Source organism: Podarcis pityusensis (genome assembly GCF_964106645.2).
Source record: "Podarcis pityusensis genome assembly, chromosome: 12".
NCBI classification, from domain to species: domain Eukaryota; kingdom Metazoa; phylum Chordata; class Lepidosauria; order Squamata; family Lacertidae; genus Podarcis; species Podarcis pityusensis.
The window spans coordinates 8,812,904-8,838,163 of record NC_138037.1 but is presented as its reverse complement, the minus strand read 5'-3'; the positions used below and the strand labels follow the sequence as shown (position 1 = coordinate 8,838,163).

At 46.5% G+C, this 25,260-nt stretch overlaps 2 protein-coding genes across 3 annotated transcripts in view; one reads left to right on the top strand and one right to left on the bottom strand.

Annotated features, from left to right (window-relative positions):
* Positions 1-5,933, top strand: part of PLCD1 (phospholipase C delta 1) — a 65,312-nt gene extending 59,379 nt beyond the window's left edge. For both annotated transcript variants that reach the window (XM_080974074.1, XM_080974073.1), the window contains exon 15: positions 1,065-5,933. In XM_080974074.1, the coding sequence (XP_080830200.1) occupies positions 1,065-1,156 (92 nt within the window). In that variant the 3' untranslated portion in view covers positions 1,157-5,933. The remainder of the gene's footprint in view (positions 1-1,064) is intronic.
* A 1,332-nt stretch (positions 5,934-7,265) lies between these two features.
* VILL (villin like) overlaps positions 7,266-25,260 on the bottom strand; it is a 51,933-nt gene continuing 33,938 nt past the window's right edge. Inside the window, exons 10-20 of the mRNA XM_080974038.1 lie at positions 25,104-25,257; positions 24,217-24,317; positions 22,174-22,311; positions 20,236-20,394; positions 19,136-19,315; positions 17,094-17,239; positions 15,691-15,835; positions 13,579-13,767; positions 12,224-12,295; positions 9,333-9,584; positions 7,266-7,861 (exon numbers count right to left, since the gene is read on the bottom strand). Of these exons, the coding sequence (XP_080830164.1) occupies positions 7,748-7,861; positions 9,333-9,584; positions 12,224-12,295; positions 13,579-13,767; positions 15,691-15,835; positions 17,094-17,239; positions 19,136-19,315; positions 20,236-20,394; positions 22,174-22,311; positions 24,217-24,317; positions 25,104-25,257 (1,650 nt within the window). The 3' untranslated portion in view covers positions 7,266-7,747. The remainder of the gene's footprint in view (positions 7,862-9,332; positions 9,585-12,223; positions 12,296-13,578; positions 13,768-15,690; positions 15,836-17,093; positions 17,240-19,135; positions 19,316-20,235; positions 20,395-22,173; positions 22,312-24,216; positions 24,318-25,103; positions 25,258-25,260) is intronic.

Genomic DNA, 25,260 nt, shown 5'->3' with positions numbered 1-25,260 from the left:
GGGGATTTTTTACTGCAAAATGCTGCAAAATGACTGCAAAACTTTGACACAGGTTTGGAAGGAATCCCATATTTCAAGGTTCGTAGTTAATAAGCGGGGACGCGGGTGGCGCTGTGGATTAAATCACAGAGCCTAGGACTTGCTGATCAGAAGGTCGGTGGTTCGAATCCCCACAACAGGGGGAGCTCCTGTTGCTCAGTCCCTGCTCCTGCCAACCTAGCAGTTCGAAAGCATGCCAAAGTGCAAGCAGATAAATAGGTACCGCTCCGGCAGGAAGGTAAACGGCGTTTCCGTGCGCTGCTCTGGTTCGCCAGAAGCGGCTTAGTCATGCTGGCCACATGACCTGGAAGCTGTACGCCGGCTCCCTCGGCCAGTAAAGCGAGATGAGCGCCTCAACCCCAGAGTCGGTCACAACTGAACCTAATGGTCAGGGGTCCTTTTACCTTTACCTTTTTAGTTAATAAGCCCTGTTGGGGGCTGCCTTGTGGGCTGTAATTCAGGGGATAGGGCCGTATCCAACACTAGTCCTACTCAGAGTAAACCCAGTGAAGTTAATTAACATGACTAACTTGGGTCCGTTAATTTCAAGGGGTCTGCAACAACAGCTAAACCACACTGTTTACGAACCTCCCAGGTGCCTTATAGGAGCACAGCGCCCTCTACTGCCCAGATCAGGCAGCGCTTCCCAAATTCCTGATAATCCAAGACACACGTTTCTGAATTATTATTGGTGACACGTGTAAGAGAAGGAGTTGGCTTTCTCTTAATATATGCAGATTTGTTGCTGGAGAACTGCATCGCAGAATTCAGGGATGTACAGGTTTCAAAGGCTATCTGCTTTTTCAAGTTGTTGTGTTTTGGAAAGAGCGAATTAGGCCACGTTAAAACTGAATTTCTCCCCCATCTCTACGTTGCGTCCTCCAGTCCCCCTGGCATGTGTGAGTCTGATTGTCGCCACTCCCAGTGCCAGCTATTGAAATACAAGTGAAGAGAACACCACAATATAATCTCTCTCTCTCTCTCTCTCTCTCTCTCTCTCTCTCTCTCTCTCTGATAATCTCCAGGCTATCGCCACATTCATCTCTTGACGAAGAACGGAGACCAGTACCCTTCTGCCACGCTCTTCGTACACATCAATATTACGGATGCTTACTAAAAGGACAATTTTCTCGGACCGCTCAAGGGACAGGTCCCTGCTTTCCCTTTCCAAATGAACTTGCCTACCAAGCTGGGAAGAGAGAGACCTCAAACACTACCCTGGTTTTTAGCCGATGTGGAATCCCCACAACATCCCCGGAGAGCAGGAAATGGACAAATGAGTCGACACAACCACCGCAGAGGTCGTTGCGCAAACCGCCTTGCTGCGTTCAGAAAGCGTCATGGAGAAGTTCTGCTCCAAGTGTCTGTAAAAGGCCATATTCTGTTGTGGTTGGGAAGCTGGGCTATCCTCCATATCATGGGTAGGCAGACTAAGGCCCAGGGGCCGGATCCGGCCCAATCGTCTTCTCAATCCGGCCCCCGGAAGCTCTGGGAATCAGCGTGTTTCTACATGAGTCGAATGTGGTCCTTTTATTTAAAATGCACCTCTGGGTTATTTGTGGGGCATAGGAATTCATTCATTTTCTTTTCAAAATATAGTCCAGCCCCTCACAAGGTCTGAGGGACAGTGGACCGGCCCCCTGCTGAAAAAGTTTGCTGACCCCTTATCCTAGCTGCTGTTTCTGAGAGAAAGGAGAAAAAGAGCTAGCTTTTCAATCATGGAGAGAAGCACGAAAATTGAGATAGGGACAGGCACAGGAGATTGTTACTTCAGTCCTTTAAGGCTGGGAGGTCCACACACTGGCTACTGTCCCCCCTCTGTTGTCTCTGAAGACCTCATCTGGACTGTAGCACTGGCGTCAGGCATGTTCTGAGTCAGATCCCAGATGTGGCTTCTCCACTTCTGTGTCCTTTCCGCTTGTTTCCATGCCTCTGTTTCCTCCCTTATGTCCGATGGTTACTGACTTCCTTTGTGCGCTCGGGCAGCAAGGTGCCAGTTCTTCCCGACGTCACCTTTCAGGGTTTTCACTTTTTCAAGTTTCCAGCCCTCAGGAAAAGTAAGGCAAGCTTAAAAGCGTAAAGGCGATTTCCGATGCAATTTCGAAAGCTAAGGAAAGGTGTTGAACGATGTACACATCGTTTTAAGAAAGCACACATTCCGCTGCTGGGTGCTGCAAGCTGTGTAAATCATTCCAATCAAGCAGACTTGCGCAATGTTTATTACTACCTCTAGCAGCAGCCACCAAAATCCCTCCTTTGCAACTTCTCCGACTTCTGAAATTTAACCGGGCATCGCTCACCTTTTAAGTGATAATTTACCCATTGGCTGAAACAAGAGATTCTCAAGAAGCTGATTTCTGGGGCCGGTGCTACATTCTGTGTTTCTGCTGCGCTAGAGTGGACCAGCAATGTACTCCCAGCTGGATTTCATAACTGTAAAAATGTGATTTTTAAATTTTTTTTAGACATTAAGATGTAAGCACTGTCCTCAGACTTTCCCAAAACAGTGTCAGGTTATTGGGCTTTTTCAGTTTTAGAAGCTGAGGCATCAATCATGACGTTGTGAATTTGCTAGAGGCTACCTTTTTTTGTAAATTTTGTAATTTTGTTCGATCTTTTTAGAATTAATTATTACATTATTTTTAGGCGAAAGCAACCAAGGAGCAGGTCCATTGTACAGTCACACCCTCTCTTTTCTTAGTAGCTTGGAAACTGTTCTGAATTTGAAGGGGGTGAGGATATAGACTGGGGTTTAATCAGTCTCATAGGCCATTATCCAAAGATGATTGTTGCCTGTGGAAATTTATCCCAACATTAGCAAATTCAGCCGCTTGAAAGAAACTGACTGATATAAAATATGATAATTCTGTTGTTTCAAATATTGGGTTTCCCCCAGCTGGTTCTGAATTACTACTGTTTTTGAACATGATGCAATTGTATCTAAGGTTTTCCGTGAAATGGTGAGGACTAGAATCTTTTGGAGAGTTTACATAACCTCACATCAAAAAGCTTTGAATCAGAGTCCTGTTGTGCCACCGTTCTGCCTCTTTTACATTACATGTGAGATACACTACAAAATCCATGCCCTCAATCCACCTAAAGCTGAATGCTTTTTAAGCGTTCTGTAGATTTCAGTGGGAAAGAATTAAAAATGCACTTAATTCTCCCAGTGATATCGACGAGTTTTAAATGGCTCTGGATCTTTGCTGCATGTTACACTGTGATCTATAGCAAATTGTGAAAATGCTATGCTACTGACAAGGTCATAGCAAATCCTCTTATTTTATATGTGGGCCCAGCCTCCAAAACTCACTTTGGATTGAAAAGAGAGGAGAACCTTTGCTTTTTCACTGAGCAGAATCCTTTTAAACAATCTGCGGAGGCTGAAGGCTCATTTAAACGCAATCTTATCTCATGAGAACAGGCCCAAAGCTTGCTTCAGACTTAGGTGCCTATGCTGTGGTGCTTTGCCAAAGGCCCCTGATTTCATTTCAAGACATAAGAATTGGTCAACAGCACTGGCCAGTTTGCAGTTCCACATCAAAGCAGATGTGCCTGAAAGTGATCCGACCGAGAGAATCTGTGATCTCAACTTGAATTCCTCGATTTGCGGAGAGTTGCTCTCTCAGGGTAGATCACCTGTCAGGATCGAGGTGTTCATTTGTCAGCAAAGTTGGCACAAGCTTCTTTCCTCAACCATTTTCGCTACCTCGAGACTTGGCCGGCCTCCTCACAAAATGGCCACCCCCCCCCAATCCTCTCATCCGCAAAATGGGGTCTGCATTGTTATAGAGCAGGGCCTCAGTGAGACAGGAACTCATCCTGTGTCATGGAAATCCATGTGCCTCTAACCCAACATAGCCTCTTGTTTTGGGTTAGGCTTTGCCATATATATATATATATATATATATATATATATATATATATAAATAAATTTGGGGGAGGGGTGGAATCCTGAGAGCCACTTTCATGAAACACACTGCAAATTTATTAAACGGGAAGGTGGTTTCTAAAAGCCGTTCCATTTTCCCTTTCTTGCGGCAAACATTATCTCATTTCTCAAGGCGCTATGATGAACTGTGTCGCCTCTTCCCCCCAAACACTTCCATCTGGGATTTTGTAATGGAAAAGCCACGTAATGCCTTATTGCGGTAACTGTAAGGTCCCGGTCTAGCACTTTTTAAAAAAGGATTGGGACCTTATAACTGCCCCAGCCTTATTCTGTTTGTGTAGAAGACAATCACGGGGTGGTAAACTTGAATAATGGTTGAGACGTTGATGGTTGAGATGCAACTGTAGCTGGCTTTTGACAGATATTCCATAAGTGGAGCCCTGACTGTGTCATAATGCAATAGCTGAATCCAATGGGGATCTTGGGCTTGTGTAAGACATAGAATCATAGAGTTGCCATCCAAGAAATAAATAAAAATCAGCCTTCTCCAATTGGGGTCTTCCAGGTGCTTTAGACTACAACAGTGATGTGAGCCAAAGTCCAAAACATCTGGATAGAAAAGGCCAATTCATCTAGTCCAACTTGCAATGAACAATGTCAGCCTATCATTTGCAGTCTTGTACTGTTGTGCTCCTGTTGTTTACACGACAAAAATAGTTTGCCCAACAACACCAATGCTCCCACTTCTTGCCCTGACATGACAGTGGATCTTGCCTAAATGGGTTATATCCCATGTCAGTCATACTGTTGAGTAGACCCATTGGAACTGGCGAACGCAGCTAATGAAAGCCCCTTTATTTCAGCGGATCTGCCTTCGAGTACGGCTTCGCGAGATATAACCCAATCATTCTGCAAACAAAACTGACTTTTATATTGCGGGGTTTTTTTAAATTAAAAAATGTCATATAAAGCTACAGAGTTAGAGGGTTGACAAGAGTACGATATAAATAATATATTTTTTAACTGCGATTAAAATGAAAAGTAAAAAAAAGAATTGTGTTTCTCTGCCTCATCTTTTCCTGTTTATTTTTCTTACTGGGTTCACTTGATGGCCAACTAAACTGGCTTAGCTCAAGCTCTCCTACCTTGAAACCCCCCCCCCCCAAATGCTCACTTTTTCTTGAATGGCAGGATTGTACAACTACCCTCCCATCTATTCTGATCAGAGGAGAGGTTCAAGAAACTGCTCTCTGAGCAAGCATGGCAGGGGACAATGAAGTCTTTCCCCCCAGTGATGGCGGGAGCATTTTCTGCTCTTTCAGACACAACAGCCATTTTGTATTATGCCTGATGGCAGCCATTTTGTTACTGAAACCCACCGCAACGTCTTAAGAATCCAAATGGCCCACTGGCCAAAATAGGTTGGCGACTACTACTGTGGCTCTATGTATCTTTTAACCTCCATGTCAGGGTCTCCTACCCAGACACTGGTTCCTTCTCCCGTTCTAAGATTGGGAAAAGTCATTCAAGGAGCTCTACCACATGATAAACCATGGTGGGATTGACCACAAGTCCTTCCTCTTGGGGCAAAAAGGAAGACAAAACAGGAGTGCCCCAGTTTCACTTGTTGATTTCGTCATGAATGAAGCTACCGCATGTAGATTTATGAAAAACGTACGCCACCGGTCACTGTGATTTGTTTTATTTCGAAATCATGGCACGGAAATGAACAAAGTGAAATGGCCACAGGTGGTTGTGATGGAAATTGTGGGGAATGTGTGAATTCCTTTGCCGCCGGTGCTGTTTTTACTGGATGTAGGCTCTGAAAGGCCTTTGAGGCCTTTGGATGAGAAAAGGTGCCATTAATCCTTGAGGAGAAAAGCTGTGTGGAGTTACAACCCTCAGGGCACAACCTTACACTTCTAGGGTACCATAAACATTCATGGAGCAATCTGGGGTACCACAAACGTTAAGCCCAAGACCTACAATTCTCATTATTTAAGACTCTCTAGGAAGCTTGATCATATCCTGATAGTCATATTGTGATATTCACACAAATCCCTCACATCCTTATTTGCCAGCGAAATGAGAGCGGTTACTTCACCAGCATTACACTCCTAGCCTGACTGGCAGTATAACAATGATAAACTTAGCAACTATAGTCAAGACTGTGACCCCAGACAGTTCACATGGGATTCCCTCCTCTTCATATCCCTTAACTGCTCCAAAAACACAACAAAACTTGAGCGATACAATTTCCCCTGGCCCCAGATGAGGCCACTGGTGTGCTGCCTTTCTTCCCAATCCTGGCTTCATAAGAGAGAGAAGAAAGAAAAGTGAGAATTGTTTCCAGTGGTACCCAAACGGATGCTTCGGGGTCCTTGCAAGCACAAGGACTAGCCCAAAACACAGCCGCCTGAGGCAAAGGACAAGATGGCGCTGTCCTCTCAATTCCATGTAGAGAAGCCAACCAGAATGAACTTCAACAGGGGCAACAGGGTGGAAATTGTCCTCCACTGTACCAGAGGGCAACGTATGGGGGTCTGTCCTCCTGCCATCTTCCTGTTGCTGCGTGCCCCTCGGCTTCTGCCGCCTGAGGCAACTGCACTCAGCGCTGCTTTACAAAGGAGGAGGAGAGGATGGGTCAGGCTATTCAATTCCACGCCTTCAGATTGGAGGCCAGTTGCTGCATAACTAAGGGGTGTGTGTATATGTGTTATGTACTGAGTTGAATAGGATCCAAAATGCAGCAGTCTGATTGGTCCTAGAACAATAGGATCCAAAATGCAGCAGTCTGATTGGTCCTAGAACAATAGGATCCAAAATGCAGCAGTCTGATTGGTCCTAGAACAATAGGATCCAAAATGCAGCAGTCTGATTGGTCCTAGAACAATGCAGCAGTATGATTGGTCCGCAGGAGCCACCCAATCCAGCTCTAGGTGGAAGTGAATCCACAACCTGATTGGCCTACAGGAGAATCCCGAAATTAGCCAATCACGTGGAGCCCATTGTGTAAATAATGTATATAAAGCAGATATTGTGGGGGATCCTCCATTCCTCCTCACCACTATGAGCTGAATAAAGAGCATGAAAGTCACTCTCGACTCCGAGTATATTTGAATGTGTGTGTGTGTGTGTGTGTGTGTGAGAGAGAGAGAGAGAGAGAGAGAGAGAGAGAGAGAGAATCATAGAATCATAGAACTGTAGAGTTGGAAGGGACCCTGAGGATCATCTAGTCCAACCCCCTGCAATGCAGGAATATGCAGCTGGCCCATACAGGGATCGAACCTGCAACCTTGGTGTTATCAGCACCATGGTCTAACTAACTGAGCTATCCAGGGAGAGAGAGAGAATGAGACTTTCCCCCTTCCAAACTTCCAAAGAGTCCAGAATCAGCCCTAGAAGCCAGTCCTTCTTTTCCCTTCAACATTGCCTGAAGCTTACAACTTCATGTGGAATCCCTGGATTTCGAAACTCATCAAATGTAAGGAGCTTTCTCCCCGCGCAGATAAATTATAAAAATCTTGGCAGGCAAAAGAGATTGCCGTTTTCAGTGGCACAGGTGCAGGGGGAAGGAAATAATCTACCAAGCCTTTCTTTGACAAAACTGATTGAGAGAGAGGCAGAGAGAGAGAGAGAGAGAGAGAGAGAGAGAGAGGTTTCTTTAAATAGTCCTTTTTGGTAGTGGGGGCGATGATGGAGGGAAGCACCTTTTATCCAGGCTCACTTCCTCCCACACCTGTGGAGTTATCCCAAAATGAGTTCTAAGGAGCCAGCCAGCCGGCAGGCAGGTGTGCAGGCCAAAAGCTCCTTCGCTCAAAAGAGTCCAAATTGTTTCTTCTCATTCTGCTGCTTCCACCTGGGCATCTGGTAGAACTCATCCTTGGTCTTCCCAAAGATGTCATAAAAATCTGCGTCAGACAGGTAGTACTGCAAAGAGAGTGAGAGGAAAGGGATACATGTGAGGGGAGAAGCCTGAGGGGTTATTGGTTTGTTCTGTTCTTGTTTCTATTATGCATTTTCTAATAATATTGTATTTTTATGTTGTGAACCGCACCGAGATCTGCAAAGGAAGGGCGGTATACAACTTGAATGAATGAAATCATCATCATCATCATCATCATCATCATCATCAGTGTGGTTTTTTTCTGGGAGTATGCAGGGGTACGCATACACCTAAACATTTTGTGAATCTTTGTACTTTTGTCCATTTACTGTATTTATTTCCCCCCAATTGAACTATAAATGGCGGTTTTCTTGAGTCAAAATGAGAGTACCCCTAAACATTTTTTAGAAAAAAAAGCACTGATGATGATAATGGTGATGATGATAAAATAATAGTAGTAGTAGTAGTAGTAGTAGTAGTAGTAGTAGTAGTAGTAATAACAATAACAATAACACACAGCACCACCTAGTGGATAAAGAAAGCAGAGACACATATCGGGTCCTCCTAACATACTTGCCTCCAATATATGGTACATTTGGGGCGAGAAACTACCAACATTAGGGTCAATCTGCAGTCCAACCACTTTTTAACCTCTCTTGAGATCAAGCGGGTGGCAGGAATTTTCAGCCTGTCGCATACCAAGGATTGTGGCACATTCACCGTCCTAAACACCAGCTCAGGGGCCTTTAAAAGAGGATTAGGTATGTGGCCATAAAGCTATGCGTGGCTACCACTCACAAGGACCTTGCACTCCCTAAGCACCTGGATGGCTGCTTAGAAAACAGGACACTGGCCTCAAAAGGCCTCTGTCTTGGTCCAGCACGTCATCTTCTGATGTCCTAATGTCCCTTGCATGCAAGACCAGGGGACCTTTGGTTTCCAAACTGACTCATAGAAGAAGAAGAAGAGTTTGGATTTGATACCCCGCTTTATCACTACCCGAAGGAGTCTCAAAGTGGCTAACAATCTCCTTTCCTTTCTTCTCCCACAACAAACACCCTGTGAGGTGAGTGAGGCTGAGAGACTTCGGAGAAGTGTGACTAGCCCAAGGTCACCCAGCAGCTGCATGTGGAGGAGCGGGGAAGCAAACCCGGTTCACCAGATTACGAGTCCACCGCTCTTAACACTACACCACACTGGCTCTCATAGGCACAAGACCTACCTTATTGCTGTGCTCCTTAGGCCTGGCGTTCCTGAACAGATCTTGTTCCTTTTAATAAAACATTAACCTCCCTTATTCTGTGCGACTTATTCCCAACACCCTCTCCTGACTGCACTCAAATGTGTCATTTAAGTGCCTCATTGTGTTGTTCATGCGAGCTGCCCTTTTCACATAGCTGCTTCCTGTGCCAGCGAAGTTAGCCACAGTGGTTGGGTGAAAACAGTGTGAGAAACGACCAGGGAGTGCGCCGCTCAATCGGCAAGGTAAACAATATTCGGTGTGTATTCACCTACCTCTTTCTTGGTGGGGTCCACTCCCTCTGGAAGGTCATCTACCGTCTTGTTGATCAAAGCATCTCTGTGATATGCACCAGTCCCATTGGTCTCCACGGAGGTGGGGTTCTTGTTGTTGTAGCTGCCACTGCCACCACCATTACTGGAGGGAGGCTGGTGTACTGGTGACCTCCTTTCAGTCTCCGAAATGGCTGAATTGGGGGCAGGCTTACTGCTGGCATTCCTGTTGTTCACGTTGGCATTTTTAAGGTCCTGCAAAAATATAGGAAAAGCCCGTGAACAGGAGGACACTCTGCACATTTCACATGGGGCAAGCACACCTTGCTAAGGAGCATTGGCCAGTCAGAAGTTCCTTGCCACTGAAGGAATAGGTTTCTGTGCAGTCAGTTTGAAACGGGACGCAAAACCCCCCTTTTCTTCTTTCTCTGAGAGAGCATTTCTAAAATGCATGAACTTGAGCTGTTGAGCAAATGCATAACAAGAACACAGCTGTATAAACAAAACTCTCTCCTTTATCAGTCACGGCAATGGACGACCTTGGCTGTTCCAGTGGAGTAGGGATGACATGTCTGGGTCTTATCTTACCACACTCTGACGCACAGACCTAGTCCGGGAACAGCGCCAGAGTGTGTTCTTGGAGTTGGTGACCTCTTGCTCCAAGATAAGAGTATAGGAACAGGAATACCCTTTTATGGTCAGAAGTACAGGAAGGAAAACCCTTTTGTGGTTAAGAGTACCGGAGCAAGAACATCTGTGATGTCAACCTGCGTGTACAAGCTTACTTGGCTGGATTCCTGGGGAAGGGGGGAGAGGGTACCTGGAGGATATATATATTGCATGAAATTTCTCATTTCTTTGGACTTGCTGTGGATTGACCACGCAAGTGCCTTTCTGCTGCTCCGGAGAGCAGAAATAAAGAACTCTTTCTCTGAACCAACCCTCAGTGTCATTTGACTTCCTTCCTCCCGTCCGGGAGCAACGCAGAGCCCACCAATCGGTAAAGTTTAATAAGGCTACACCACATTCGGCCAGCCCTCAGATTTCGGCAGGACGTGAGAGCCAGCCTTCGGCAGGCAGTGAAGTTCAAGCTTCTTGCAGCACCCTTTTGCACCTAGGGAATAGCCTTGTACTGAGCCACGCCTAGCGCAGTGTTGTCTACACTGACTGGCGACAGCTCTCCAGGGTTTCAAACCAGGAGTCTCTCCCAGCCTCTACCTGGAGATGATGGTTGAACCTGGAACCTTCTGCTTCCTGAGTGCCACTGAGCACTTACATGAAGACCCCCCTTTGCTTTACACAAGTTCAGGCTGTCAAGGAATGGTGGGCAACCGCTGGTCCACGGGCCAAATCAGCCCGGCAAGGGGATCTGTTTGGCCAATGAGGTCATTTCCTCAGAACCACACCCACCTGTCCCATCCGGCCAATGAACAACTGGGAACCTTTAAAGTGTGCCTCTGATGGTTCCTTGGCAAGTGAGTATTGCTATTAACACTGATCAAGCCGTACAGCGTTAGGGCCGCATACTGAATTTCTCAACTTTCAAATTCCAAAAACAAGGCATGCTAAGAAGTAACATGGCTTAGGGATTCAAAATATATTTCGGTTAAATTAGCACAATTTAGTTTTGCTCGGTAAGTAAAATGTGCATAAAAATTGCATAGAAATCATTAAAGTGCCAAGTACTTGCAGGTATATTATATATTTAGTAGCAGTAGTAGTAGTAGTAGTATTTAGCGTTACCTGACATTTTCAGAAGGTAAAATTAAAATTATTTGGTTTTCCAAAGGCAGTTTATGGGCTTCTTCATTAAATGTAGACTCACCGAGCTAAATGTTGTCCAGTCACAAAAATAATAGCAAATTTGAATTCCTTACACCCAAAGGACCCTTCACTGAAGAAATTTGCAATTTTTTTTGAAAAAGAGTGGGAACGCTTTATATTATATTTTCAGAAACAAAGAAAGAACATTGACTTGATGGTAGGATTTAAATAAACATTCACAACTTTATGGCTAGGGAATAAATAATGTAATAAACGGAAAAATATGATATTTGTAGAAAATAGCAGAATATAATAATGAGGATAATAAATCAGAAATGGAAGTTGAGGGAAGTCCAAAGGGAGGGAGGGAGAGACGTTATGTAAATTGTATGTTATAAGTATATTTGTAATGAGAAAAAAGAAAATTTTAAAAAAAATTAAAAAAGAAAAAAAAGAAAAGAAATTTGCAAAAATTTAAGTTTCACCCCCTAAAATGGCACGTGGCTGCTGTGAGAGCCTGAACGGTGGAGTTGTCGATGGGGAACCCCCTAGCACAGTCTAACCCTGATGGAATCAGGTTGGCTCAAAGCGCTGGCCAGCTACCGTATTTTTTGCTCTATAAGACTCACTTTTTCCCTCCTAAAAAGTAAGGGGAAATGTGTGTGCGTCTTATGGAGCAAATGCAGGCTGCGCAGCTATCCCAGAAGCCAGAACAGCAAGAGGGATTGCTGATTTCACTGAGCAGCGATCCCTCTTGCTGTTCTGGCTTCTGAGATTCAGAATATTTTTTTTCTTGCTTTCCTCCTCCAAAAACTAGGTGCGTCTTGTGGTCTGGTGCGTCTTATAGAGCGAAAAATACGGTAATTGGTGCTCACAGCAAGCCAGCTGGGATCTGGACTTGATGCAAGTCATTCAAAGTCATGCAAAGAACCTTCCTATGCAGTCGTAACTCAAGCTGTGCCCACAAAGGAAGAGGTTTACTTCCGGTCACCTGACACTGTTGTGACGTCAGGTGATTGACAAGTGGCCGGCCCTGCCCACTGATTGACAATGTTTCCGGCCCCTGCTGTAAAGAGACAGATGCAACGTTTGCACAAGGAAGCTGCATCTTCCACCCTGGGCTTACTCACCATGGTGATCTCCGAAATGGTGGCTACTTTCCCCAAGCTGCTCTTAATCTCCTCGTAGGACGACTTGCCATCCTGAGAGGAAAGGAAAGAAAAATAGCTGCTATGATATCTGCAAGGAAGCCTTAGTTACCCAAAGAGCAAGGCGGTTGCAACTTTGACGCGAGACCTTGTTTTCCAAATCAGCACTTAAGCAGTAGTGTCTGGTGGTCATTGGGGCAGATGGGGTGCAAGGCAGGAAGACGACAGTAGGTGGCGCCAGAGTCAATGGCAGGCAGAGCCAACAAATTCTTGTTTTGTCCCCTTCCTCCTTGCTGAGTTCTGCAAAGGTAACACAGACTAAGGAGGAAGAAGAAGTTGAGAGGCAAGGGCACCTTCTGGGCTGGTTGTAAGGAAGGAGGCAGGCAGGTGGAAGCAGCTGAAGTTGTACTGGAAGAAGCAAAGATCACCAGTGTCAAAGCCATGTTTCTTCAACATCAACTTCATTGGACTGGTCATGTTGTGCGGATGCCTGATGACCGTCTTCCAAAAAAACAGCTACTCTATTCCCAACTTAAGAATGGAAGGCGTAATGCTGGTGGTCAACAAAAGACGTTTAAAGACTCTCTCAAGGGAAATCTTTAAAAAATGTAGTATAAACACCAACAACTGGGAGACACTGGCGTGCCTGCGAGCGCTCTAATTGGAGAACAGCCTTTACCAAAGGTGTTCTGGGCTTTGAAGACACTCAAACGCAGGATGAAAGGGAGAAATGTTCTCAGAGGAAGGCACGTTTGGCAAACCCTCACCGTGATCAACTCCCGCCTGGAAACCTATAGTCCCCACTGTGGAAGGACATATGGATCCAGAATTGGCCTCCACAGTCACTTAAGACTGTGTTTATGGAAGACAAATTTACTCTGCTACGAGGGATTGCCAAAGAAGAACGTAGCACAGTGCTCCATTTGCCCTGATGAACCAGCCTTCACTGCACCATATGATACCAGACAGGTAGTGTTGCCCACCTGTTAAAACTGCCCTGCAGTGTGTGGTCCAATTCTGGACCAAGCTCTCAGGCCAAAAAAGCTGCCCCACTCCTGTTCTAGTGAACATGCACATTGAGTGAGCATCATTTAGCAGCAAAATGGTAGACGTGTTGCTCTGCTGTCATGGTGCTTGCCCAGGTGAGAGGGAGGAGTCACCAATTTGCTGGCTCTCATTGGCTTGCCTGCTCAGGTGTCACAGAAGCTGAGGCAGAGCAGCCCAGTTCCTAGTGGAACGAGAAAGAGCTCTTGAAATGCGCAACTTTCTGTGGAATTAAAAACAGGCTACCAAACTATGGCCTCAGCGCAGAGATGTTTTTACTTGCGGTTACTTACACTCCACTTGTACGGGTCCCAAGCGGTGAACCAGCCCGTGAAGTTGACGGGTTCATGACCTTGTTTCACCACAATAATCGGTGTCCCCAAGTCTCTTCCCGCTGGGTGGGTCTTCAGGTACTCTTTGGCTGAGGTCATTGACTCCTTCTTCTCATAGTCGTTGGAGGCTTTGCCAACCCAAAGGAAAATCTACAGGCAGAAAATGGGAGATGGAAAAGAAAGAGGAAGAGTCATTTATTCCCCCTAGAAAAAGGCTGGGGAAACTCTGCCCCAATTTGGCTCACTTCCCCCTAACCAAGCCCACTTGCCACACACCTGACGTCGTATGTGATGCCAGGTAGAGAATTAGCTGCAGGGAAATGATATATAATGAATTGAAAGAAATAATGTTTAAAAGTAACTTTCCAGAGCCCTTTATGTTGGGGATAATTCAGAGGGAAATTCCCAGGTGTCAAAAAAGGTTATTTATGTATGCTACCATAAAGAAGGCTGATCGCCGAAGAACTGATGCTTTTGAATTATGTTGTTGGAGGAGACTCTTGAGAGTCCCATGGACTGCAAGAAGATCAAACCTATCCATTCTGAAGGAAATCAGCCCTGAGTGCTCACTGGAAGGGCAGATCCTGAAGCTGAGGCTCCAATACTTTGGCCACCTCAGGAGAAGAGAAGACTCCCTGGAAAAGACCCTGATGTTGGGAAAGATGGAGGGCACAAGGAAAAGGGGACGCCAGAGAACGAGATGGTTGGACAGTGTTCTCGAAGCTACCAGCATGAGTTTGACCAAACTGCGGGAGGCCGTGGAAGACAGGAGTGCCTGGCGTGCTCTGGTCCATGGGGTCACGAAGAGTCGGACACGACTAAATGACTAAACAACAACAACAACATGTATGCTACTACTGCGGCCCGTGTTTTGTTAGCCCCAAAATGGAAAATGAGCAAGGTCCCATCTAAAGAAGAATTGCAACTTAAGCTGGTGGAATATGGGCAGTTTGCAGATTTAATTTACAGAATAAGAGAGCAAGAAGAATGTATGTTCAAAGAAGACTGGAAAATGTTTACTGAATATATGGGTGAAAATTGTATTTATTTAAAAACGCTGGTAGCGTTAAGATAAATTCAACAGTGTGAATGAGTTTTGATGGATGTAACAATGGATTACCGAATGGTTTAGTTCATGTAAAATATACAGGGATGTATGGTATGCAAAATGAACTACGGAAAATGAAGAAGGGAAGTCATTGATTTAAGGTTGTTTAAATGAATATTTTGAAATGTAAATTAGAAAATTTAATAAACTTGGGTTAAGTGTGTACCTTGTTTAGGAATTAAGGTAATATAGGCCTCCCTCCACGACTCCGGGATTTTTATTTTGAGTTGAAATGTTTTGTAATGACAATACAAGGAACTGATTTACATTTAATAAGGGGAAATATAAAAATAAGAGAGAAGGTAAAAAAGTGGCTATAGAAATGCTAAGAATAAAGTAAATACGTATGGAAGTCAGAAAGTGGGGCGGGAGGAGGTCGATGCGCGGATAGAGCGATGTTTGAGCCTATTGATTTATGTATGTAGATTGTGATTACAAAAAATTGAAAATGTAATAAAAATTATTTTTTTCAAAAAATAGAAAATTTAATAAAAATGTAATATAAAAAAGAGAATTAGCTGCAGGACCAAGTTCCTCATGGAACAACCGACACCTGCAGAAAGCAGGCTTGAAGTCACCACCACCAGCTGATGGGTGGAGACTTCAAGCCTGCTGAATAATGGTGCTTCCAATCACCCCACAGGGTTCATTGCAAGCCCTGTGAGATACCTTGAAGTTCCAGCAATCATTGCATGACGACATTGTGACACCAAGTGATGGACAGGTGGGTGCAAAGGGGGTAGGGAAGATAAGGATCTGGCCCCGCCAGCCAGATGAAGTTCCCCATCTCTGTTCTAGACAATATCATTCAATGAGCGACGGGTATTTATTACTGAGAAGAACACCCTGTTCATTCTGGAGGGAGCTTTTGCATCCACGCCCAAGGCATGCGTGCAAACCTGCCGCAGTGGCAGCAGAACGCTTGGAAAACTCCTCTGCGGAAGCAATAGCTCATCTCCACTGACCTCCTCCCAGGTGTCCAGCAGCATGATGTCATCCTCGTCCAAGTCATCCTGGCAAAAATCCACAATCTCCGTCATGATGAACCGGCCCGTCTGATTGGAGCACTCGAACAAGCGGGGCTGGTACTGGGCAAACTGCTCTTGGAACCTGATGCCGCAACAGTGGGGAGGGAGAGACTCTGCATGAGATGAAGCCGTGTCCCTTTCTAACATCCGACGCCGATTCTAACCACTAGAGGTCAGGCTCCTAACTCCTAATGGGGAAGAAAGTGAGCTGTGGGCCTTTTAAACCGCTACCAATCAGGATGCCAACCTCCTAACGGTGGACGTAGATTTGTATGTTTTAAGGTTAATGTTGTTCAGCGATCCAAAGAAGCGTTTGTCCCATGAGGGTTTTTTTAAATACAGTGGTACCTCAGGTTAAGTACTTAATTTGTTCTGGAGGTCCGTTCTTAACCTGAAACTGTTCTTAACCTGAAGCACCACTTTAGCTAATAGGGACTCCCGCTGCTGCCGCACCGCCAGAGCACGATTTCTGTTCTCATCCTGAAGCAAAGTTCTTAACCCGAGGTAATATTTCTGGGTTAGCGGAGTCTGTGACCTGAAGCGTATGTAACCTGAAGCGTATGTAACCCGAGGTACCACTGTAAAATAAAATAAAATAAAAATAAGAGGTGACAAAGTTGGTGTGGGTGGGTGTGTCCCGCCACCAAATTATCTATGCCCTTGACACATCGACTTAGATATCGGAATGAGAGCTTTCAAATGACTTCCTTTCGTTTCCTTCTGCAAAGGCGTCAGGGCTTGGTGGGAAAAGAACAGCTGTACCTCGGAAGTCGAACGCCTTGTGAATCGAACGTTTTGGCTCCCAAATCCCGCAAACCTGGAAGTGAGTGTTCCGGTTTGCAAACGTTCTTTGGAACCCGAACATCTGATGCGGGTTCCGAGGCTTCCGATTGGCTGCAGGATCTTCCTACAACCAATCAGAAGCCGCGCCTTGGTTTTTGAATGTTTTGGAAGTCAAACGTTCGACTTCTGAGGTACGACTGCATATTACTCTGGATACCCAGCGTTATGAGCTGTGAAAAACACACACCGAAACACACATACGCTCCTATTGTATATGTATTTTTATCTCCTGCCTTGCCACTGGCAAGCTGGGTTAACCTCAAGTCTGTGGGTGGGCATTTGCGGCTACAGAAACCTGCCTTATGCTGAGTCAGACCCTTCAACCATCTTGCTTGGTGTTGTCTACACTGACTGGCAGAGGCTTTCCAGGGTTTAAGGCAGCGAGTCTCTCCCACTCCTACCTAGAGATGTCGGGAATTGAACCTCGGACCTGATGTTCTTTTCAGATTTATCCACACCCCTTCTCTGAAGAGATTACAGAACCAGGCATCTCTTACCTCTTATCGCTGGCGTAGGGGGCTTTGCCTCCAAGCGCAACCCAGAACTCCGCTGGTTCCTGGCCCTCTAGCACGGTCTGCTTGTCTCTCTTGGAGATAATGTCGGCCACGTTCTTGGCCATCTCTCTCTCGTCCCCACTGCACCCCTGGAGAGGCAGCACAAAACCAGAGCAAATGAGGAGTCGGCACAAAACGCCAGGGGGAGGGTTGGACACTTGTGGAACTGGGACCCACAGGGTCTGTGGCCCTGCTCCACACAACTGGGGCTTCTGCACTCAGTCAGTGTCAGGGACCGTCCGGAGGAAGTCTGCACTGAGGAGGAATCATGGATCTTCCCAGGAGCAGGAAGACAGCATAGATTTGGAGCAGTGGTTTGCAGAGGGGCATAGTTCAGAAGGCAGAAGCTGGGAAATACTGGATGGGGAACAGCTAGAAGAAGAAACACTGGGGGAGAGAGGGTTAACGGATTCACAGTTGTTGGACAGCATTCCTCCACTGCCCTCCCCAAGGTTGAGAAGCGCTCAGAAAGTCTCAGAACAGAAAGCACAGAGGCTACAAGCTCAGATTACAAGGCATAGGATTGATGTAGATTAAAAGGGACGGGAGGCGAGGTAGCCTTAATTGGGAGCACTGCCATTTCTAGGGTGACGTGTTCTTTTGTCTCTCACTGTGATTAGTAAAGAATCTACTGTAACTGGTAAGACGTTCCTTTCGTTTGATCTTCTTATTTACTGCCATGGGGGAGGAAGCCAATTCCCCGAAGCCTGACAGTCAGTGTGCCTCTGTATACAGTCATACCTCGGGTTACAGACGCTTCAGGTTGCGTTTTTACGGGTTACGGGCGGCTGAAACCCGGAAGTACTGGAACAGGTTACTTCTGGGTTTCGGCAGTCACGCATGTGCAGAAGCGCTGAATCGCAACCTGCGTGCGTGCAGATGCACTGCTGCGGGTCGCGAATGCTGCAGGTCGCGAATGTGCATCCCGCATGGATCACGGTCACAACCCGAGCGTCCACTGTACTGGGAAATGTAGGTCTGAGCAATTAAAGTGGATTAAAGGACTCTATCACTCTAGTGTAGTGGTTCTCAAAAGGTGGAGCAGGAGAGAATGGCGGAAAGGTTCAAGGACAATAACAGAAACATTCAAACATTTCAGTATAGTATCAACATATTTTTTAATTTGCAGAATACGTAGCTGCATTGCTTTACCCATGATCATAATATAAAGTAGTTATGTTCCATGTTACAAATCAAGCACTGCTGGAAGTTGTTTCTTTTTGCTTTCCAATGTATTTCTTATTGATAGAAAAATTCGCTGTGGCACGAGCAAATGTTTATTCTGAAAGTGTGGCCCAGAGGAAAAAAAAAAGTTTGAGAACCACTGCCCTAGTGCAAGAAATCTACCGTATTTTTTGCTCTATAAGACTCACTTTTCCCCTCCTAAAAAGTAAGGGGAAATGTGTGTGCGTCTTATGGAGCGAATACAGGCTGCGCAGCTATCCCAGAAGCCAGAACAGCAAGAGGGATTGCTGCTTTCACTGCGCAGCGATCCCTCTTGCTGTTCTGGCTTCTGAGATTCAGAATATTTTTTTTCTTGTTTTCCTCCTCCAAAAACTAGGTGCGCCTTGTGGTCTGGTGCGTCTTATAGAGCGAAAAATACGGTACTTCAAAAAAAAAAGGAAACTGATCCTTTTGCGGTTAGGAAAGTGATGGGGAAATGCATCAGAAAAGGGTGGGATGAATGAATGCATAAACATCCTGCGAGTGCCCATTGTCTGAATAATCTCCCTGCAAACAAATCGGAACAAATTCTCAAGGAAGACCAAATACAACCTAGTCTTCACATAAGCACTGTGCAAGGAAGGCTCAGTAAAGAGGTCATCTGGAGCAGCGTTCTTCAACCTTGGGCCACCAGACTTCGTTGGACCACAACTTCCATCATCCCTGGATGCTGGCCAAGCTTGCTGGGGATGGTGGGAGTTTTAGGGGATGGGGACACAAGATTGGGGTACGCTGGAGCATACGCCCTAAAATTCACCTACCTTTCCACACCACAGGTAGCACATTTGGTTGGTCCTGAGAAGGAAGACATCGTTGGAGTTGAGCGAGGAGGCTCGTGCTGGGACCTCGACGGTCTTGGTGTTGAATTCATCTGTCCCCCTCACTTGGAAGAGCCGGACGGCGGGCTCCGGCTCGCTCTTCTGGGCACGACTTGTGCCTCCCTGGAAGAAACGAAGCAGTCTGTGAAGCAGGAGGGTAGAGAAATCCATTTGGTTTGCATCTCAATGCAAACTCTTCTAAATTTGCACTTCCTGAACCATTGTGCAAAAATCCACATGTCTCCCGTTTCTGGTGATGCAGTCTTCCAGCCAAGAGGGGTATACAAGAAAGTGTGTACACCAGGGGAAAGTGCATACAGCAAATACAGATATCAGTAAAAATAGGTGTACAAAAATGGATTGTATCAGGAAAGGTTCCTTGCACCAACGTGCACATTGGGCAAGGTTTTGCACGTTAAGAGAAATTAACATGAACTTTTGGTGAAATTTTCACAATGCACTGTAAAAAGAGTATCATAATCTGATGTAGAAATGGGGGGAAACAGAAGTCTGGAAAAATGAGATATGGAAATGGACAGATCTGCCCAATTCCTTGTTGAGCCACTGCTTTTCCGCAATGATCTGGAAGAGGAACACATAACACATGGAAATATTGAATTGGATCATCTAAAGCAGCGGTTCTCAACCTGTGGGTCCCCAGATGTTGTTGGACTACAACTCCCATCATCCCTGAGCTCTGGCCTTGCTAGCTAGGGGTGATGGGAGTTGCAGTTCAACAACATCTGGGGACCCACAGGTTGAGAAAGGCTGGCCTGAAGTGTGTTAAAGACAGGCAACTTTAAATAGATTATGGCCTCCTGGAAAGGACCAAGCAAATGAGAAAGGAGAGAGTTCTACGACTGTGGAGCCACCCCCAGGAAGGCCCTGTTGGGTGGGGAAATAGTATTATAGCCACTTTTGTTTTAAAGATGTGGAGTTTTGCTCTCCTTAGAGAGAGAGGAAGGGGGGAATGGAGGGAGGCTGAGAAATAAGAGACTCTGAGGTCCCTTGGTGGGTGTGGGCTTTGGACCGGGAGAGCCTACCTCATAGATGATCAGTTTCCCCTTGAAGATGGAGAGGAAGTGTCTCGGCTCCTTCCCCATCGTCACTCGAACCTGCACCGGCTCATCCCCGTATTTTTTGTCCAGCTCCACAGCGTTGAAGGCGCAGGCAGTGATTTCATCCGCCGAGGCGTGGCGGCCCTGAAGAGGAACAAGAGGGACACCCTCAGATAGGCAGTGCTGTTCAGACCCGAGGAGGAGTCACCCAAAATGGCTGGCAAAACCGGAGAAGGTGAAGGGAGGGAGGGCTGTTTCGTGAGCTTTGTAAAGCTTGGAGAATGCAACTTAGAGCATGCTTCCTCAACCTCGCCCTCCAGATCAGGCTTCCTCAAACTCGGCCCTCCAGATGTTTTTGGCCTACAACTCCCATGATCCCTAGCTAGCAGGACCAGTGGTCAGGGATGATGGGAATTATAGTCTCAAAAACATCTGGAGGGCCGAGGTTGAGGAAGCCTGACTTAGAGGGAACTAGATGACAAGCTTTAGGGTGGTGGCCTGCTTAGGCATGGCCCCCAACGAAGGAATGTGTCACCCGCCCCTCTAAAAAGAAGAAGAGAGGTAACCAATTTGCACAGTGAAATTTATGTCAATAGGTGCAAATGTAGAAACAATTACTATAATAAAATGGGGCGGGGGGAGAGACATCTCACCCTAGTGAGGAAAACTGTCCCCATTTCAGTTCTCAACAGATTTCTCCAACACCCTTAATTCTCACCCCAGAGGGAAGAAAACTGCCCAGCACCGCAAGAGGACTCACTCCGGGAAGTGTGGGGTGTCTAATAGTTGGTTTAGCTTGGGCTAGACTTGGTCCTTGAAGAGCTGGATGATATAAGGCCGTTTTTGTATCATAGGGTGCATCCGGATAATTTGGGTGGGTCTTAAGAAAGCATTTGCTGCAAAGTTGTGGCATACAGTTAGAACAATTTCACAGTTCATCCTTGGTTTAACTGCGTTAAAGAAAACTGATTCTGGCTTTTATTTGCTTGGCTTTACGTGAACTCAACTGAATAATTTTGCAAGTGCTAGTGCAAAGATTAGTACAAGTGCAACAGGACTTTCTCTCCTTGCCTCTGCCCACTGCAACATCCCCAAGTCTGCTCTGGAGGGTTGAGGGACCCCCAGAACAGATTTAGGGGGCTGGGGGAGAGGGGGAGAGCATTCTGTTATGCAAGGAGAAATATTTGGACTAACGGAACAATTTGCTTAGTGCTATGTTAAATGCAACTCGTTGTGAGCACAATTCAAAATGTTGGTGCTGACCTGTAAAGCCCTAAACAGCCTCAGCCCAGTATACCTGAAGGAGCGTCTCCACCCCCATCGTCCAGCCCGGACACTGAGATCCAGCTCCAAGGGCCTTCAGGCGGTTCCCTCATTGCGAGAAGTGAGGTTACAGGGAACCAGACAGAGGGCCTTCTCGGTTGTGGCGCCCACCCTGTGGAGCGCCCTCCCATCAGATGTCAAGGAAATAAACTACTATCTGACTTTTACAAGACATCTGAAGGCAGCCCTGTTTAGGGAAGTTTTTAATATTTGATATTTTGTCACATTATAATGATGATGTTGGGAGCCGCCCAGAGTGGCTGGGGAAACCCAGCCAGATGGGCAGGGCAATAATAATAATAATAATAATAATAATAATAATAATTTGATTGGACCTGACAGTTTAACAGTATGAAAAATTGAGGAATTCCTGCTCTCTCTGGCACCTTGGTAGCCTTAACTGTATGCTACACTCTGGAGCCAAACAGCCTCCAGCACTCTGCACTCTCCACTTTAAGCTGTAGGTCGATTCTCAAAGTCACTAAGAAAACAGGAGGCTTAAGATGTAAAAACACCAGCGTTCCACCGGGCCCGATTCACCTTCTCAGAGGACACTGCCAAATAATGAAACCACACCTCTTGATCTCAGCCATTACTTACAAGCCACATGTAGATGATGTAATGAGGCCTGCCTAATTTTGTGTAGGTGTACAAGATGAGGTAACAATCTCCGCCATAGAACTGCCCGTAGGTCCTGGGGGCAACCGGGGCCATTTCTAGATCCTCAATCCTCCACACCTATGGAGAGAAGCACAGAGTTAGGAATTCAGGGTTGTGGGGATGAGGTGGTGTGCACAGTTTAGAAAACGCTGGGCCGGCTAATTTAAAGCAACATTCGTTCTCAGAAATGTGCCTATTTGTTTCTTATTTAAAGCATCTGAACCCTGCTCTTCGGCTTGAAAACATCCCTCAGCACAATACAATTCGGTAGAAATTACACCGACTCTGCCCCTGGGGCTTACAATCGGAAAAAAGAAATGGCACAAAAGGAAAAAAAGGGTGGGGAGGGAAGAGGAAAACAAGTGAACTCGGCCATCCAAGTCTCAATGTTGCGAGGTTCTGCTTACAGTTAACAAAGTAGGCCTAGGTGGCTCTGAGAATGCAGGTGGACTTTACAAAGTGGGCCATTGGCTTTCTGAGGCCTAACAGGAATATCATAGAACTGTAGAGCTGGAAAACACCATGAGGGTCATCTCATGCACCCCTGCAATGCAGGAATCTTTTGCCCAGTGTGGGGCTTGAACCCACAACCCTGAGATCACAAGCCTCATGCTCTACCAACTGAGCTATCCCAGCCATATGCCAGCTTCATCACGGGGGCCCAGCTGATACCTCGCCCTCGCCCCCCCAGCAGATGGCCACACTTCACCTTGTCCCAGAGCACGTAGAACTGACGACCTCTTGGCCCAGCTGGTGAAAACAGCAGTGAGTAGAAATGGCTGTCCTTTCCTGCCTATTGCTTCTTCTCATGCCCAAGGAAAACTATCTGGTTAAACAGGTGCAGGATTTTGTCTCTGTGTTGGGCATCGTTACAGTTGTGGTGGTTTTTCTTTGTTGTCGTTGGAAGAACTGGATGAAATTTGCAGGCAGGCTATTAACCCAGCCAGGCGCCCGCAGAGGTTGCAGCACCCCAGTAACAGACCGATGGACAAATATCCTCTGGACCTGGCCCTCCTCCTTCCTGACTATTTGTGCTGGGCCCGGGGGTAACCAGTGAAATGTGGTGCAGGACCAGTCCAGAATCCGAAGGTTCTGCTAGGAGTCAGTCCGACAGGGCCACGGCAGGAAACCAGGCAAGGACAGGTACAGGATCTCAGGCAGGATCTAGCATACAGCAATATTGCTCCCGCAACCTGGGGCAAGGTCCGATAGCCTTTTATCTTTGTCGGGGTAGCGGCCGGTCCTGATCCCCCGGTGACTCACCTCCTTGTCTCGCCCGAAGGCGAGCACTCCTCCTGCGAGTACTCAGGTCTCTCCTTCTCTCAGAACTCAGTCTCTGCAGCTCGGGAGACGTCGGTGGGTTACTAGACCCAGGGGCCGCCTCAGCCTTCCCTGACTCAACCAGTAGTGGAGCAGCTGTAAGTGATGGCCCAGCTGAAGGCAATGAGGTAATCCCCGCATCTGGAGCCAGGACAGCTCAGGCCCCTGACTCGGCCCAGCTGGTGTTTGTTGCAGGGGAACCTGTGCAGACTGGGACTCTTCAGGATCAGGCCCCAGACTTGGTTCAGGTGATGCCTGAGTCAAAGGATCTGGTGCGGACTGAGACTCCTCTAGTTACGAGTCTGAGCCCGAGTCCCAGGCCATCACACTATCGCAACTTGCTTGCATGTCCTTTCTCCCTGGCACTGGCCCAGACAATGGTGGGAAGAGATGGCTAGGAGTGGATGCTGGGTGGCCTTGGGGCAGTCACCATCTCTTCGCCTATCCTACCCCACAAGGTTGTTGTGAGGATGGAATGGGGAAGAGGGGAACCATGGACACCACTCTGAGATCCTCGGAAGATAAAGGTGGTATATAAATGCAATGGATGAATAAATAAAAAATATGAGATAAATGGCAGCTGGTGATAAATGGCAATGATGTCTTGCCCAATATCCTCCAAAATCTGGAGCTGGCACCAAGGTAGGGCAGGGAAGAACTCACCTCTACGTTTCCAGAGGCATCATCGGCCATCCGCTGTTCAGCAGCCAACTCCGGTCTCGCGTGCAACTGAGTGACGTCAAATTTGACTTGATCCACTTTGGCTGCGTATAGAACACAGAGAGATGTTATCTCACCTGACTGAACCGCATTCACTGCAAGCAATATATGTCATAAGGACTGGGACATGCCTATTTATAGGATGTGCGTAGCCTCTCTCACACACAGCAGATGAGCTCTGCCTTCATCCCTGATCACTGGTCCTGCTAGCTAGGGATCATGGGAGTTGTAGGCCAAAAACATCTGGAGGGCCGAGACTGAGGAAGCCTGATCTAGTCCAACCCCCTTCAGTGCCGGTGTTATGTTGTGGGCGAACTTATCAGACGACACAGCGATTCTTCAAACAGCTCTTGTTTATTTCAGAGGCCAGAACAGAACTGAACTGAAGGGTTCAGCCAGCCTGCTTATATAGAGTTCCACTACAACGTAACTGTAACAACTTTCTAAAACTATCCAATCACTGAACGTCACTTTCGATCCTTCATTTGCATACAAACTATCCAATCACTGAACGTCACTTTCGATCCTTCATTTGCATAACTATCTACAGTATCCCCCTGCTGGCCCAGGGTGAGAACTTCAGTACATAACAGCCGGAATATGCTGCTGTCCCATATTGGGCTCAATCCTGCAACCTTGGCCTTATCGGCACCATGCTGTAAGCAACTGAGCGACCCAGACCTAATTATCACTGTCCTCCCCCCCCCAAAAGGCTGGAGCAATTAGCATTTTTTTAAATATAAAAAACCCGGCTCATTAAGTGCAAAAATGCATTTAACATCATGTCAACCTTTGCCGGAAGGAAAGAGATTTGGGTGTTTCTGTCTCACCAATTTTGCCAACGTTGTAGGTCTTGCCAAGTCCCTGAGTCTCGTCTTTTTCCGACCACTTCTGGAAGAGTTGCTTAAACATCGCCGACTCCGCCCCGTCGTTCATGACTTCCACGTTCGTGGTGGGGGGATACCCTTTGGCTTGGATGAAACCCTA